Below are 18,691 nucleotides of genomic sequence, written 5' to 3'. Positions count from 1 at the left end.
CAGGGCTTGATCCCATGAACTATGAGATCATGACCTGAGTTGAATGCCCACGGAAGAGTCAATTGCCCAACCTACTGAGCCACCCAGGCACTCCAATATATTGACTTAGGAGTTCTTGAAGTAAGTGTCTACATCTAAACACAAGTTTGGAGACTATAGTCATAAATCATTGTTTTAGTTAATTAATATACATTAATCTTTATGAAGATTAAAAATATGAAATTCACATATTTTAAAAACTTCACACAACATTTAGTCTTAGTATTTATCGTTAATATATTTTAAGATGTCACACTGTTTTACATTATTTATCAAAACCAGTTTATCTGCTCCTGCTAACCAAAATAATTTTATTTCAATTAATACCTAAAGTGGAATTCTAGAAGAAATAACATTTTAAACTTTTATGTGTAAAGAGTTCTCTAAGACATTCAAAATCCCAAAGTAAGGATTGTTAGCATTTAGCATGAATGACATTTTGAAGTAGTCAGAAACCAATTATTTTTATTTCCTCCTTAGAAGTAGAGAAATTATACCTAGGTTTTATTCACAAGATTTACTTATTGTAGCAGTTGCCAGAAGTTTTCCCCCAAATACTGCATGTAAGTATTAATGAAAATATTTGTTCAGGAAAACACTTGTGAAGAAATCTTCACAATAATTCTTAACACAGATTTAGAGATAAGTTAACAGTATTAAGGAGAGTTAATTCTTCAACATCTCGTTTCTATGATCTGCTGGAACTAGAACAACTCTGGGAAAATAGTGAAATTATGTCTATTCACATTAATATAAAATATAAACATTTAATATATAAAGTTCAAAGAACATGTTTCAAAGATTATACTTTATGGAAGCACAGCAAAAATAAAAGTTCAAAATATGCCTATGAATAATAACCACCAAATTTACAATAATAATAGTCTCTGGGGAGTCAGTATAATAGGAGAAATGAGGCCACTTCTTATATATATGTAGCATATGTATAATATAATTTACATATTATATGTTATTATGTATATATAATTGTTATATATTATGGATTACTTATAATATATAATGTTTATTTTTGAGACAGAGGGAGACAGAGCGCGAGTGGGGGAGGGGCAGAGAGAGAGAGAGAGAGAGAGAGAGATCGACAGAATCTGAAACAGGCCTGTCAGCACAGAGCCTGATGTGAGGCTTGAACCCACGAACCATGAGATCATGACCTGAGCCTAAGTCGGATGCTTAACCGACTGAGCCACCCAGGCGCCCCAACTTATAATATATAAAACATACAAGCATGTATTGTATATTATATAAAGTATACAATATATATCATTATGTGTAATATATAATATATATTACTAGTATATATAATTATTATAATTATACATATAATTTTTGAAGGTGAAGAATCTTATTACTCTCTATACATTCCTTTGTGCTGGAAACATTTAATAAAATATGAGATAGCTCATTCTTTCAAGAAAGAAAGGAGAGAAAGAAAAGAAACTCAGTGATAACTCTATGTAGATGACAGAAACACAACCTACCACAGAGGAAATGAAAAGCAACTTAGTGTTTTTAGGACACACTGAAGAACAGTGTTATGGTAGAATTAGCACCTATATGTGAAATAAAGTTGACACTGTAAGAAATACTACGAGGAGCTCTGTATTGCAAGTAAAAGGAATACAATTAAATTCTTATATTTTCATGTAAACCATTATGTTAAGGACAGATTTTTATTTAGTAGGATTTTTTTTCCTTTAAATCCATCCTCAAAAAAAAAATCATCCTCTAACTAGGATATTTTACAGTTTTAAAAAAGAAAGCAAGCTTTGTTAGTATTTGAGCTTTCTAAATAAACAATTATCTTTTTTTATTTTATTAAAATTACTAGTGACCATATTCAGGGACTTATGCATTAAAATTAACTCATATGTATATACGTATTTGTGTGTGTGTGTGTGTTAGATAAAATATATATATAATAGATATATAAAATATATATCTAATATATATATATTAGATAAAACATTGTTATTCCTTATTTTTCAGCTAATTATATCTGAAGTGAGGAAAAAAGCTTATACTTCTGTTCTAATCAGTCATGCCTGTTCATTTTGTAGTTTAAATCTGAATCAAATATTTAGTATATAAAACAAGTATAAGCTCATAGGACTTGTTTTAAAGTCAGAAATACTTTTTAGTGAAAGAAAAATGACAATAACATCTTGCATATATATACATTCTCTGCTCTGGTAACTGGTCATATTGAGAATTTATCTAGTCAAATTAAGAAGTAATCTGAAAAATGAAGGCAATATCATTCATTTGGCGCTCTTCATTGGAACTTTATTGGTCAGGATGATTTACACAACTCATAGAGATCTAACAGTTTCCAACCCTCTACTTTTTCTTTTTTCTTTCTGTTCTTTCTTTCTTCTTTCTTTCTTTCTTTCTTTCTTTCTTTCTTTCTTTCTTTCTTTCTTTCTTTTTTCTTTCTTCTTTCTTTTCTTTCTTTCTTTTCTTTCTTTCTTTCTTTCTTTCTTTCTTTCTTTCTTTCTTTCTTAACAGTGTGTGCATAGACAATGTTCACGACTACATGGACAAATCTTTTTGGAAAAAAAACTTACAAAAATAAATCCATGTGGGACAATATCAACTTTTATATTTATGATTAATTCTATGCTTTGGATAAGCGCTCTCAAAAAATGAAACATTCCTGGTGGCTATAACTCTGTGTACTATTCTGGCTGATTTTTTAAAAAATATTCTTGACAATAATACATTTTGTAATATTTTATCACCACAGTTTTTAGAATTTGTGTGGTAAATTTAATAATATTACCTTGCAAGTAATTTTTTTCTTTAAAACCAAAAAAAGTTTTTGTGTGATGAATATCTATAACATTTCTATCATTTGACATCTGGATTTTAAATCTTTAGATCATAGGATGGTGATGGTATCTCTTTTCCTCCCTCATGTTTTTCAGAACAGCACTGTGTAAGAATCCTACTTAAGTTATACTATTTAATAATGTTGTTGATGAAGGTATGATGATGATGGAGTTGGGACAGAACAGAGCAGTATTAATCATGGTATCTGCGTTAGCAGTTATCTTTGTTGTTGTTTTGGTTGCCATAGTCACCTGAGCCTCATGATTCACTTGGTGTATTAAAACATACTAATAAATATTACCTTAATCTGGTTAGGAAACTGCAACTTGACCATTAATTGTACTTGACCTTTCAAAAGTATTTGTTGAACTTTAAATAATAGCAGGACGTGAGCATTTTACCTCAATACTCTAATGGGGGTAGCATTTTACTCACCTTTTTAACAGGGGCAATAATATCTCTGAACTATCACTTTTGTAGTAAAAACACCACAGCCTGGAGACAGTCCAATTAAATATTCTAAGCTAAATAAACATATTTTCTTCAACCCCAGATGCTTTCTTCATCACTTCATCAGTCACTAAACTGTCTATTTTTCTGTTTCGCAGTCATATTCCCAGAGGGTTACCTGACTGTGGAATTAAACACCCAACTTGCCACAGGTGGGTGTTGGGGATGAGTTTTCAAATCACACTGCATTTTGTTAGAACAGAGAAGTAAAGCATAATATCATGTTCTCACTAAGATGCAATGTCACTATCTGTCTCCAAGCCATCAAGAGGTCAGATGCCTTTAAAACAAACTCACCTAACCAGCAATCTCTTAAACACTGAAATAATACCAGCCTTCTTATTTCACAGCCAAATTGCTGCTTTACTGGCTCTCTCTTTATAGAAAAGTATAAACTAGAGGGGAGAAAAATAAGGAAGGAAAATACCAAGAGAAGAAATAAAAGGAAATAAAAGATTATGCTTCAGACAGGATTTCTAGACACTTTAGTAATTTCTCTTCATTGTGTCCATGATTCCAGACATAAATTTGGGGTACTTTATTATTTCCGCATTATTACGGCTAACTAAATCTATTCCGTCAGTCTTTTAGTTGAATTAACTCAAATCATAATTTGCCACTCTAATAAAAAGAAAATTATATTGGCTAATATAGATATTATATTGAACTAACAGTATTATAGAACTAATGAACTATCTGTCCTTGGAGAAATCACTGATATTTTCTGTGCCTCAGTTTACTCCTCTAGCATAGGTAATCTCTAGGGTCCCTTCCAGTCTTATCAGCTTGTGATTCTATGAATTTTCTTAGGACAAATGAGAATCATATTCTCTCTTTATAAAGCAGTCCTTTAATTATGCTTTATTTATTTATTTTTATTATCATAACTGCAAATTAGACTTGGTTTTTTATCTTTGAATCTTTGTATTGGATTATTACAAGGTAAATGTTTTCAAAAATAAATTCTTCCATTGATTTCCTTCCTGCATTTTCCCTTCTGTTGTTAGCCTTCTTCTCAATAGATGGTGCTCTTTTCTCAGAGACACTACTTATCTTATACCTCAGCAAAAGATTAGAGAAATTAGTTTTATTCTTTAACAATCATTAATTAAAGAGATCAGGCATATAAGAAAGAATCGATTACAAGCAACTTGCAGCACCTTGATCATGAAAGTATAACAGGGAACATGATTGTTTAATGATTGAGGAGCTCCATTAAGCCCTACAATACTTGCTGAATAGATGGAGTGAATATTGTAACTAAATATGAAAATACCATGTTCACTACATACAAATAACCCCTAGTAGGAAGAAAACCCCATTTTAAGGTGTTAAAATATTTATTTACTTTAACAAAAATGAATATATCATATTCCATATTAGCATGTAGGATTTGAATATACACACCAGCACTAATGCAATCTACATTAATCTCAATTAATATTGAAAACTCGTACACTCTTTGCCAAACAAACCTGGAGCATATGAGTAAACAGAATATGGCCCACAAATTCTTTTGACATAATTTCACTGAGTAAAGACACTTTTTTCCCCATGAGCAACCACTGTAACTTCTTTATATTATAGTTTATAATCCAGAATTATGTCGCTTTTGGTCACTTTTAACTGGGTCTCATTATCAGAGGATTTGAAAAACAGTCATACCCTGCATTTCTCCTGAACCACACTCTATTCCCAATTCGGTTTGTGACTCCCATAGCAGATCTACAGCTGCCAACTGCAAAATGGTCTAGGCAGCCCAACTGTCATATTTATTACAACAAAACAACATTATTTACTGTGGAGAGACACAAGAAAAACTTTCTCACTGAGTGTGGCCTCAGGATGGCCACAAGGGAAGTGAGACAAATGTGACAAGGAAAGAGGAGGGCAGGGGGTGCAGCAAAGTACAGGGAAACCAGCAGGGGTAGGAGAGTTGCCAAGGTTCTTCTCTGAAAAGAACTCAAAAGGAGATTGGCCCCCAAATTAGGAAATCTTACTAGAATTCCTCTTTCATTATTCACAAATTACTGTGTCCACAGCTCCTGTGGAAGGGACTGAGGGTTCCTGTGTCCAAGAGCCCCCTTGGCTCAGTGTAAGTGAGCTCTAACACAGAGCTTATTATTATTATTTTTTTTCCCCGGAGCTTTACAGCTTCTACCAAAGCAACTTCTCTGTTTCTGAAATTTTTGATTCTTTAACAGTGGAGAGAAAAACAGAAAAGTAGATTTTTGCACTCACAACAACCACTCTATCCACTGTCGCTCCCATAATACCCCCCTGTTTACCTCTCTTCTCTCATCCTCCCGCCAAACACTACCCAGGGGTCAGGTGTCCCTTTACGCCCCTATTAGCTGCTGAAATCTCTGCTGGGAGCCCTGGCGCCTTCCTTACCTGATAATCACATACATGACCAGGAAGTTTCCGAAGAGACCCACGACGCACACGATGGAGTAGAGGGCCATGATGGTGATGGCTGTGATCATGGAAGGACTGCCGGTCGAAAGGCACGAGCTGTCGCTCCCGCCCAGCTCCGTGCGGTTAGGACCGCATGGGTCGGACAGGTTGCCATCTAGGTGGGAGAAGTTGACCCAGGAACCCGGGCTAGGTGCTGGGGAGCAACTTGAAGAGTGCAAATAGGGATCAGTGCAATTGCTGGCGTTCGTGGGGACGGTGCTGCTGTCCATGGTGCTGACGCCTGGCTGGGACCTCGTTGTGAGGTAACAGCGAGCACCCAGACTTTTCCAGGTTCCACGCGTCTCAGCTGCTTCCTCTCGCCGCCGCTACCACAGTTCCTGCTATTTCTTACAGAGACCAATCCTGGTGCAGCCAGAGAGGAGCTTCAGGCAGAAGGGGAGAGCTGGGCATCTGACATTATCCACTGTTTGTAGCCCCCTTTCGCCTTAGTAGTAGAGACACATCCTCAACCCAACACCACTGTAGGGAGGGGAGGGAGGGCTGTGCGGGATCCAGAGGCTGGAGGGGAGGGAGAAGAGAGAAGGGGGGTGGATTTTGCGCAAAGCGATCTAACGAGTTGGTCTGTCTCCCCATTCGGCACTCGTCCCTGCAAACACATCTAAGGAGGAGCAGAATGGGGAAGGGAGTTGGAGGGAAGGGTTGGGGGGAGAGAGAGTTAGTTCTTGGCAGCAGTAAAGCATAAGAAAAGGGGCTGACATCACTCTATTTTCCTAGCGCCGTTTTCTCTGTATAATACAATACGACAGGAAACACATTGGCCTGGTGCAACCTGAGTAATCCTTACCCCCCAACCCTTTTCCAGCCCTCTAGTCTGATGAAATCTTTTGGCATAGGGCACACAAATTCCTCGTCTTTAGTCTCCTTGTCTCAGTCCTGCGTGTCTACACATAGCAAAGGTGTTTTTACATCACTGAACGAGAATTTTCAACCCTACAAACCTGTCTGAAACAAATGTCCTTTTTCTGAAAAAGAAGTGAGAAACAAACTTTTGTGTAGGAAACTTATTCCATTCAGTCCATATTCCTTTAATTTCTGCTAGAGCAGAAGCTTTAGTTGCAACTGATTTTTATCCTGGTGGGGAAAAGGCACAAGAACTGGCTACAGCAATCAGGGGATTGTGGCATTCAGGAAAGTCAACGAAAGGTAAAGGTGATCCTCCACACTTAAATCTCACAGATCTGTTTAGAATTATTTATTACCTCTTTTATTGCCAGGCACATGAACATGTGCTTTTCAGTAGAAGCGTGTCAACATCAAGCATTTGCATTATTTCAGTCTGTTTCCTCCTATAGAGATTCCTAGAGGAATTTCATAGATATCTGGAACTGGTTGATATCCACACAAGGTTGAAGAATATTGATACACTTAAAAATTTGATACCTCACTTCCAAGACCCCAAATATTTTTATTTTAGAAATAAAATTTAAATCAACCAGGGGTAAGATGTTTTTGTTGTTGTTGTTTGTTTCTTTGTTTTTTGGTAAGTTAATACTAATTCTGAAGTAATTCTCATATCTGTACATGTGTGTATTTGTGTATGTATATGTCTTTTAACAATAAGCATTCGGATTAGGTATCCCCAGTTGGCTGTAAAAAGCAACCTTCTTGGGGAACAGAGAGAGGAGTAGGTTAAGGTGCTTGGAAAGAACATTTAATTCCAATTTTTTTTTACCATTTTCTTGAAAACAGATAACTCATTAGTAAACTCCACTAACCATAAGTTACTTGGTCAATGTTCAATATTATTTTTATCCTTTTATACTGAAGAGTGTAATTTCAGCAATAAAAGTTTACAGAGATTTCCCAAAGACTAATAAAAATACCTTACCACATATTCTTGTATGAACTTGTATATCAATTCATTCACAATGAACTGAAATCTCTCTGGCATTATTTAGTCTCTTGAGGACACATAGAAGCAGTCTAAGCTTTACTTGATGTGAAAGACAAATAGGGACAATGGAATAAGCCCTGGCCTTTGACTCAAATCATTTTGTGAATTTTAGATTTATAACTTTTAATTGTGTGAATCTGAATATGTTACTTTCTCACACTGAGTGACAGTTTTCTTATCAGTAAAAAAAATGTTAATAATACCTCATAGGTCTGTTAGCAGGATTAAATGAGATATATAATACAATAGTAGTTAATAAATAACTTATTATTATTCCACTTCATATATTTGACAATAATTAAGTAGTCTCTTCTACAATTTAAATATTACTTTCTTTTGGCTGTTCCTTATAAAATGTAGTTTTGGTTTTTTTCTGTAACCTTGCCTTTTTTCTAGTCACATTATAGTTTGTATGTCCTTATTTCCTTTTTCCTTCCTTCCTCCCTCCCTTTCACTTTCTTTCTTTCTTTCTTTCTTTCTTTCTTTCTTTCTTTCTTTCTTCCCTTCCCTTCCCTTCCCTTCCCTTCCCTTCCCTTCCCTTCCCTTCCCTTTCCCCTTTCCTTTCCTTTCCTTTCCTTTCCTTTCCTTTCCTTTCCTTTTTTCCCTCCCCCCCGCCCCCCCCATTCTTAAGGTACAGCTCCAGAGCTAAAAACAGTGCCTTAAGTTTGGCTTGACCAATAAAAACTTAGCAATATTACAAACTTTTCTTTCTACCAATATAGTTATTGGAAGGCCCCATTGACTTTTTTTTTTTTTTTTTGAAGTCACATTACTTTCTTGACTTTCCTTATGTCCTTATGTTTAGTATTGACGACATTCCCTAAACATGAGCCAAATGAGTTCAATAGATATTTATTAAAGGTCTACTTTGGGCCAAGTTCTGCAGTTTTAAAAGTTAGATACAATTGGAGCTTACTTCTTATGCCTTATAAGTCATGTTTCTCCTGTCCTATAAATTTATAGTTGTTTAGAGGGATCTGAGCACAACACAATAGATTTTTAATTTTAAAATGACATCTTGTTAGATCTAGTTCATGATTCAAATCTAAGAAAATCTTTTGGAATATGATTTTGTCATCTTTTGTATGCCTACTTCCTACTTTATATATTTTATTTACTCTCTCAGCTTTATACACTGTGCAGGAAGATTCCTGAGGGTAGGCCCGTTCACTACATGGTATTTAATACGTAGTGGACTTTTTCCTCTGCATGTATTAAATGTATAATATATTTCCATCTATAATATGCTAATTTAATTGAGACATAATTAGTATATATTTTTTTGTTGTTATTTTTATTGAGAGAGCAAGTGAGCAGGAGAGAGGGGCAGAGAGAAAGAGAGAGAGAGAGAGAGAGAGAGAGAGAGAGTCCCAAGCAGTCTCTATGCTCAGCGCAGAGCCTGATGCAGGGCTCAATCCCATGACCTGAGCCTAAATCAAGAGTCGTGGCTCAACTGACTGAGCCACCCAGGTGCCCAGCATATGTTTCATAAATGTTATGGATGGAATGTTTGTGTCCCCCCCCCCCAATTCATATGTTAAAATCCTAACACTCAGTGTGGTGGTATTATGACATAGGGTCTTTGAGAGGCAATTAGGTAATGAGGGTTGAGCCTTTAGGAATGAGATTGTTGGAGTGCCTGAATGGCTCGATGGGTTAAGTATCAGATTCTCATGGTTCATGGGATTGAGTCCTGTGTCGGGTTCATGCTCACAGTTTGGAGACTGCTTGGCATTCTCTCCCTCTCTCTCTGCCTCTTGCCTGGTCTCTCTCTCTCAAAACAAACAAATAAACATTAAAAAAATAAAAGGAATGGGATTATTGCCCTTATAAAAGAAACTCCAGAGAACTCTCTAGCTCTTTTTTCGCCATATGAGGATACAGTGAGAAAAGATCAGTTTGGCAATCTGCAACCTGGAAGAAGACCCTTACCAGAATCTGACCATGCTGTCACCCTGATCTTGGGCTTTCAGCTTCCAGAACTGTGAGAAATAAATTTCTTTTGCCTATAAGCCACTTAGTTTCTGGATTTTATTATAGCAGCCCAAACTGAGTAAGACAATACTTCATCTAAAATAATCTGGGTGATTTTTAAATGGCACAGCTTGAAAACAAAACACCTTTATGAGTATAATAATAACATTTATTTTTTTAGAGTCAGTATATTCTGTTAACTAACCAGGACTCAGTGTATAGACGTATGGACTAACCATGTGACTTTTCTCTTAGAATTACTGTCACAGAGTACAAATTCCCACTGTCTTTCTCTAGAAACATTATTTGTTTTTCATTCTATGGAGTAGGAATTTGAACTCTGGGCTTCAACTATATATTTTTAACTGAAATCTGATGTTTTCCTTTTCTGCTACTCTTTCTCAAGTTTCATTGAGAAAATTATCATTTCTGTTTTGAATGTGGGATATTCTGGACATCATGATAAGTCTTTCCTTAAATTATGTTAATATCTATATCTCAGTATCTCCCATGTATTCACTATACAGTTTGAGAAAATGCAGGACAAACTTAATTTCTCTTTCAAATAAATATCTTAGGAAAGCCTTGATAAAACCGGGGAAGAGCTGTTATGGGAATAAAAATTAGTATCACTTAGCATATAGTATAAAAGGACCTCATGTTCCAGCTTCTGTTATATTTTAGTTGCTTTATGGGGTGTTCTCCCTTTTCTCCATAATTGCATGTTTCATACCAGAGTGGTCTTAAGTCTGCTGTGAAATCTCAGGTCTCTTGTAAAAGGAGGTGAAGTGTAAATATATAAGTCAATTTATTACATGCTTAATTATTTTATATAACATGGATTCTAGCCATATAATATTTAGTTTCCTTAAGCCTTTAATTTCCTCAATCTGTATATTAGGAATATGTGCTTTTTTGTTAACATTTCATGTTTAGCCTAGATTTTTCTATCTGAAGAGGGAAAAACTTATCCACCAGTCAAGATTTAACATTGATATCAAACCTTATCATAAAACACTTTTTTCACAAAAATATTTGCTTCAAAGCAATGCATTTAGTAATGGAATAGATTCTAAACAAGTGCTAAAAGCCCCTCTTCTTTGAATTTCAAAATACATTGGCTTTATTCATATAAATGCCTTTACCCCACACATATTTTAATAGCTTAGTCCTGATTTTTTTGAGACTGTTAATGGAACACAAGATTAACAGCTATTAGTGAAGAATACATAAATACAATGCGTAAAAGTATTACAGTGGTTTGATGTTCCGGAAAAAAAGGGGGCATCTAAGGTTTCATTAGAAGAACACTTTATGTGTTTATTTACTGATATTTTCTACGTCATATAATATCTAAATGTGTATACTAAAGGACTTAATTGCATTATGATACAATATTATCCTTGATTACTGTATTGTTGCTTTTACATTCAGTAAAATGGAACAGGTACACTTATTTACATGGTAAAAATAGAACAAAAAATAAAAAATAACTTCACACTACCTCAACTTGATAAACCTAAGAGAGAGACGTCTGAGATAGGGTGGACAAAAGCCTTGGACTTTATTTATTTAAAACATTAAAAAATTTACTTATTGAATTATAATTGACATATATTAGTTTTAGGTGTACTACATAGTGTTTCACATTTTGAGGGGGTTGGATAATTCTTTATTTGGATTGTACAGGTGCTGTCCTGTTTTTTTTTTAAATCGAAATATAGTTGACACACAAGTTATGTTAGTTCCAGATGCACAACAGAACAATTCGAGAACTCTATATGCTGTGCTCACAAGTGTAGCTACCATCTGTCATCATACAATGTTCTTACAATGCCATTGACCATAAACCTTATGTTGTACATTACATCCTTGTGACTTATTTATTTTATAACCGGAAGCCTGTACTTCCTACTCCCCTTCACCCATTTGGCTTGTCCCCCCACCTTCCTCCCCTCTGGCAACTATCAGTTTGTTTCTATTTTATTTTGCTTGTTCACTTGTTTGTTTTTTAGATACGACATATAAATGAAATCATATAGCATTCGTCTTTCTTTGACTTATTTCACATAGCGTAAAACTCTCTAGGTCCATCCATGTTGCCAAAAATGACAAGGTTTCATTCTTCTTAATGGCCGAGTAATATTCCATTGTATGTGAAAGTATTTATAATTTGCCTTTTGGCTTTTTATATCTTGTTGTGTGTGGCTTGAATATTATCAAGAAGAATTAGTGGAAACATTACACTATATTTAATAGTATAAAATTGACCTTAAAGAGCTGATTGCTTTAAGGACCTGAAGGTAGTATTTATGCGTCCAGTTAACTCTTTTGAGCTAGTTTAAGCAGCTAGTTTAAGTGATTCATTGTTCTAAATAACTTTCTTAAAATCTAGATTCTCGTTTCTATTTGAGTCTTTCTCTTCAATTTCCAGTTATAGAGGTTAGCTATTACTCTATTTCTTTTTTAGCTTTATGTTTGGACAAAAAGTTCTCAGATATTTTTGGTCTCAGGACTCTACACATTTAAAAAATATTGAGGATTCAAAACAAACTTTGTTTTATGTAGGCTATCATTATTACAACTTATCATATTAAAAAGTAAAACAAAAAAAAAACTTTAGAAACATCCATTCATTTTGGGGCGCCTGAGTGGCTCAGTCAGTTAAGCGTCCAACTTTGGCTCAGGTCATGATCTTGCTGTTCTGGGTTCGAGCCCCAAGTCGGGCTCTGTGCTGATAGCTCAGAGCTTGGTGCCTGCTTCAGATTCTGTGTCTCTCCCTCTCTCTGCCCCTCCCTCACTCACACTCTTTCTCAAAAATAGATAAACATTAAAAGCTTAAAAAAATAACTGTAAACTTATTATAGGTAAACATAAGTTTTTAGAAAAATACTGTATTTTCCAAAGTAAAATATTTAGTGAAAGAGTGGCATTGTTTTATATTATGCAATTATTTTTAAATGTCTGGTTTAGAAGAGGACATTTCTTTATGCAGTCAGTTGCAATATGTTGTTTGGTTGAGGATATGAAGAAAATACAGTCTTACACAAATATGCGGTTGGAAAGGGGAAGAGTATTTTAGTGGCCTTTGCAGATAATTGTGGATATTTTTCTTTGATACTAAACCTGAATTTAGCAAATGCTAGTTGCTTAAAGGTTAGTTGGAATGTGGAAATTGAAATAGTGATTTGTGTGTGTGTGTGTTCTGTTATATTAAAAGCCATTGGTTTATCTTCCACTTTGCGCGAATCTGCTACTCATGCATGATTTTGTAACATCATGCACTGATGATTTGGAAAATGTTGGTTTACTGGATTATGACAATTTTCTGAATGCTGAAACAGTCTACTGTATGATATCAAAAATGCCACCACTGGTATTCTAGGAAATTTATTCAGATATTGGGATGTTGTCAAACTACAATGGAAGACAAAAGTTTTCTAATTTCCAATTTTGCCTGAAAGCCTGAATTTTATCATTGGTAAGAAATATATTCAGTTTTCCTTAAAGTGATAGAAAAAGTTTAGTTTGCACTAAATCACAGAAATGCTTTTCCTGGGGAAAACCGTTCTACCCTGGGATGTGGCAAAAGTGCTTCACTTCCCACTTCATCATCTGAAGTGTCAAAAAGACACATACTCAAGGGTCAAGATTTAATAAAACCGATTATTTTTACTGATCTGTCAACGACATTTTAAAAGTGAATTTTTTTTCTTCTCTGTGAATGTGTATTCATGAAAAATACAGCAACACACTTTTGAGCTCCTGCCTCGATTCCTACCAAGGTGCTAGCAGTTTTACCCATCATTTTTTTGCACTATTGATGCAAATTTCAACATGGTGAAAAAGCTGTATAACTTTCTAGAGTTATTGTAATAATAGTGTTGACTTCATGGATCCCTTGAAAGAGTTAGAGACCTCCAGGAATCCGTAAGCCACACTTTCAGAACCACTGATTTAGACGTTTATAAATATTTCTTGTTTTCTGTTTCCTGTCAATCTACTGACCATATGTGTCAGTGCCGTGTCATTCCTTGAGCAAATTATTCGTTTGCACCATAGCCTTTAATGACTCACCCAAACCAACTTCATTAACCTGCATTCTTATCTACATACTACTTTGTGTTTCCTTTTTCTTGATTCATTGCCCCATTTCCCCCCTCCTTGAACTTCCATGCTTCATAGATCACATAGAAAGTGATGGTGGCAGGGGCGCCTGGGTGGCTCAGTCAGTTAAGCGTCCGACTTCAGCTCAGGTCACGATCTCACGGTCCTTGAGTTCAGGTCACGATCTCACGGTCCTTGAGTTCGAGCCCCGCGTCGGGCTCTGGGCTGATGGCTCAGAGCCTGGAGCCTGCTTCCAATTCTGTGTCTCCCTCTCTCTCTGCCCCTCCCCCATTCATGCTCTGTTTCTCTCTGTCTCAAAAATAAAATAACGTTAAAAAAAAAAAGAAAGTGATGGTGGCAGCTTTTTTCCAGCATGTTATTTCTGTATTCAAACCATAAAGACCCTTTTACTTTGGTGCTAGTAAAAGGATGCCATTCCATTCTCATTAAAATGGCACTTTATTCATGTTTTTATCTCTAACCCAGGCTCTGCCCTTAATCTTTCACCTCTTTTCTCACAGCCTCATATTCCTCAACACTTTAAAATCTGACCTTCATTTCTAAGGGCATTAGGGACTTTCATAATGCTAACCTCTTGGCATTTTCAGTCTTACAGGATTTGTCTTCTTGAGTCTCTTCACTGTCTCTCTCCTCAACTCCATTTCTTGATTATCCTATCACTCTGATCACACCTTTCAATTTATTTTAATAGTTCTTTCTTCCTGTACTTGCTCTGTAGATGCTGATGTTTCTCAGCATCCGGTCTACTAACCTTCTCAACACGCTTTTCCAAAGTAGTATCAAATCATTCTTGGTTTTTACCTATAGGATGATGGACCCAGTCAATTTATATCTCCAGCTCTGACCTTTATCTAAAGCTTCGGATTCTAATACCCATGGGTTTGGTGGACTTTTCCACTTGAACAACTCACGGGTACTAGAAATGCCATCCTTTGAATGTATTTTTCCCATCTTGTCCAAACATACTTCTGTTCATGGTGTCATTATCCCTGGAGTCTCCCAACTGAGAAACTGGGTAGCCACCCTCAGCACTTCTAGGTGGGCAGAATCCTGTAGTGGTTAGGCGCATGAACTCTGGTGCCCCGTTTGTTGGTAAAATCCCATGTTAATCGCAAACAAGCAATGCAACTGTGGACAATTTACTTAACCTGCTAGTGGCCAGCTTTTTCATCTATAAAATTGAGTTCTCACTAGAGCTTTAATGGGTATTACATGTGCTGCTGTTAATAGAAGCACTTACAAGAGTCCTTCGTGCATTAAACATGGTATAAATATTTGTTAAATAAATTCATAGACTGCTCCCACTCCCCTTTTATCCCCAGATTCAATTACTGTGATTGCTGATTCTACCTTTTAAATTTCGTCTCATTCTTGCTATCAGTCTTCTAGTTCAGGCTTTTATTACTCCTGTAGAGTTGAATAGTAATCTCAACGATTCTCTTTTTCTCTCTATACATTCACCTTACACAGTGCTGCCAAAGGAGATGTTACAAATGGAAATCTGACTGTGCCACTATTGGTTATGTTTGTTAGCTCCTTATTATTGTAGGATAAAGTTGAATTTCCTGTTATATATAGTCCTTCAGCATAAACCCTTTTAGCTTCATCTCTGGGGTACTCACTGTTTGCACTTTGCTCCCTGTGAATACTAAACAACTTATAGTTTTCTGCACTTGCCATTCTCTTTCTTGTCTCTGTATTTTGATCATTTTCTTCTCTGGCACACAGGAAGTATTTAATAAGTGTTTGTTGACTGACTGTAAGGCACTGTTTTGGCCCCATTGGATGATATAGACTGGTCAGTGATAGAATATAGAAAATCTTCAGTGAACATTCTGTAACAACTGATTGCCAGGAACATGGTGAAGACCCGATGGTGAGAGGCATTCTGGACATAGGGAGCAGAGTATCTCAGAACTTAATGCACTTGTGCCAAACAACTGATTGGTCATTTTCCCCGTAAACACTTTTAGCAAAATAATAATGTAAAATTGTCTAAATGCCAATATCTGTATATTAACATTCAGAGACTGTGTTTTTGAAATAGGATTTCAAGAGATATAGACCCTCATGGAGCTTTTGATGGTATTAAACTATTATAGATTTTTCTTTTCTTATTGCTTTTTTTTTAAAAAATATTTTATTTATTTTAGAGAAAGAGAGTGCAAGTGAGGAAAGGGTGGAGAGAGAGGAGGAGAGAGGATCAGAAGCAGGGTCTGTGCTGACAGTAGCAAGCCTAATATGGGGCTGGAACTCATGAACAGTGAAATCACGACCTGAGCTGAAGTGGGACATTCAACCAACTGAGCCACCTTGGTGCCTCTTTTATTATTTTTAATATAAAATTAAAACAAATGTCTATAAAAACCCTAGCATTAGGTATCACTTGGATTCTTTGTGGCTGTAATTTCTGGCCATTATCTTGGATTACATATTCTAGCCTTTGTCTGTATCCATTTGCAGGTTCAGAGATTGCCCTATTTTTTGGTCTTTTATGTGACCCCCTTTTTTAACGGGAACAATGAAAGCAATACATATATTTTTAAAGTTGTTTTTAACTCTGGATCCTTCTGACATTCATATAATTTTCCTCTTTTCAGTGAATAGATTGCACAAAATTTGATGTAGGACAACGTGCATCACCCAAACCTCTTGCTCAGTCTCCCTGTACTTTCTAAATCCTGTGAGGAAAATATCCCCAAATTGTCTTTACCAGAAAAAATTTGTGAGAAGAAAGCTGAGCACATATCTTTGATTAACTATCTATTTTTCTTTCATTTTTAGCTTATAATTTTACTTTTCTCTGCATTTCTTTTGAAAGAATTCAGACATATAGTAAGACTTGATTCAAGAAAGCTAACACTTCTAAGCTTACACTTGATAATACACTCCTATTAAAATTTTTAATTCCTAAAGGCACCAGACATAGTCCTATTTTGAATTTTTACAGTATTTCTCAGCATAAGTGAAAATTTCTAAAATCCTAGTGTTTCCATAATACTTGTCAAGTTATTTCTTTAAACGAGTTTAAGAACTTCAAGATCAAAAACCAGGGCTTACACTTCCCTGTAAATATGTTAATATGTCTTCTTAAATGTAAATACATATCTGGGTAACATGAGGAGACTCTCAGAAGGGTAATGTCAGGTATACTCTGAATATTTAAGGGAATACTCCTGAATATAAAAATAAATGGGAATTTTTCTCATTTCCTGATAGAACATTTTCTGATAGAAGCCTTCAGAATTACCAATGATAGCCCATCTCATCTGGATAGAATAATCTCATCTGGAACTGTGCTTTTTTATAATTATTAATGTATCCCTCAATATAGCTGCAAATGTTGGTCTTCTTTCTTTGATGTTAGGATTGATTTTCTCATGTAATAAAAAAGTCATTTAGAGCCAAGTTTATGTATTGTTTATGTCATTTTACATGGGGTTTAAAATGAGATAGCCTTAGACTATGGAGCTGAATTTTTAAAAAATATTTGGTTTATACATTTTTTGAAGGCAATTTGAAGATTGGTCCTTGAAACAGGAAGTATTTCTAGAAATATAACCTCACAAAATAACCATATAAAAAGTACTTTCATTTATGTTATAGAGGGCTTAACTTAAAAAAAATTAATTTGCTGTCGTGTTGCATATGTACTACCTTAAAAAATGTCAGTCTTGTGTATATTAAAATGTTTTAAGGAAAGATCAAAGCATAAAGGGGGAATTATTTTATGTATGAATTTTTATTTGAGTTCAGTGAAGCCCCATGGAAGGGATCTAGAGACCTGTACAAAGAGAATAGGAACCTATAAACTGGGCCAAATAAGATGGTCATATTGTCAGAAATATATAATGAAAAAAAATTCTGTGAGGGAGAAATTCCAAGTTCAAAAAGAGAGGAGAGAGATATTAATGGGGTGCGAGTAGGGTGCCTGGGAGAAGAGCTTAATGATGGATTTAAGGAGGGTGAATCTTACATCTAAATAGAAGATGCTCTCTTTTTTCCAAGATGTATGAACCACAAAGAGAAAGGTTATCATAGGTCTGGGCATAGTAGTTTTTTCAGGACTTGAGTATTCATTCCTGGGCTTGAAGTGTGGGTAAGACAATGGCACTATGCTTCAAAGAGAAATCTAATGCTTTGTCCTTGGGCAATAAGTAACCTTAGTTTATTTTTATTATTTCCCAGAGCTATAATAGCTTTTGGACTCCCATATTTTTGATGAGCATGACCAGAAAAGACAAGAAAGGGAGTTTCTGCGGGAAAATGGAAAATGAGAAAGAACTTTGAACCTAGGGATGTGTTGTGAAAAAAATCTCTTCCATGTTTACATGTGGGTGCCCGCAGCCAAATGCTAAACTAAAGTCAGAAGACACTGTTGGATCCATTTATGGTTTCCCTGGGCAGTGCCATGAACAGCTAAATCATTGCACGTGGTGAAGAATTCAGTGCTTTTCACATGGTGTGTGAAATATGTACTATTTGATAGAGCAGTAGACTTATTTGATTGAGCAGTAGACTTATTTGACTAAATGGTTTGAATGGGTAGATGGCATACGACACAGCACAGTTGTATAGTGACATGGTTTGAAGTGTTGAGGTTTGGAGCTGACAGCCAAGAAAGAATTCTTGAGACATCTTTGGTGCAAAAAGATGGTGTTCTTAAAGCATGGGGACAGGACCCATGGGCAGAAAGAGCTGCACTGCAGTTGTGAGGGGTGATTGATGATATACCTTCAAACTTGGAGGAAGTTAGGGAGAACATATGTCTCTAAGGTATTTTGGAAGTAAAGTTTCCAGGACCTTGAGGCGCTAGCT

At 35.6% G+C, this 18,691-nt stretch overlaps 1 protein-coding gene across 1 annotated transcript in view; it reads right to left on the bottom strand.

Moving 5' to 3' along the window:
• Positions 1-6,189, bottom strand: part of OPRM1 (opioid receptor mu 1) — a 47,786-nt gene extending 41,597 nt beyond the window's left edge. The window contains exon 1 of the mRNA XM_042940124.1: positions 5,794-6,189. Within this exon, the coding sequence (XP_042796058.1) occupies positions 5,794-6,086 (293 nt within the window). The 5' untranslated portion in view covers positions 6,087-6,189. The remainder of the gene's footprint in view (positions 1-5,793) is intronic.
• Positions 6,190-18,691: the final 12,502 nt, after the last annotated feature.

Source organism: Panthera leo, chromosome B2, assembly GCF_018350215.1.
Source record: "Panthera leo isolate Ple1 chromosome B2, P.leo_Ple1_pat1.1, whole genome shotgun sequence".
NCBI lineage: Eukaryota > Metazoa > Chordata > Mammalia > Carnivora > Felidae > Panthera > Panthera leo.
Note: the sequence above shows the minus strand (reverse complement) of the source record. Positions and strands in the feature narration are given on the sequence as shown.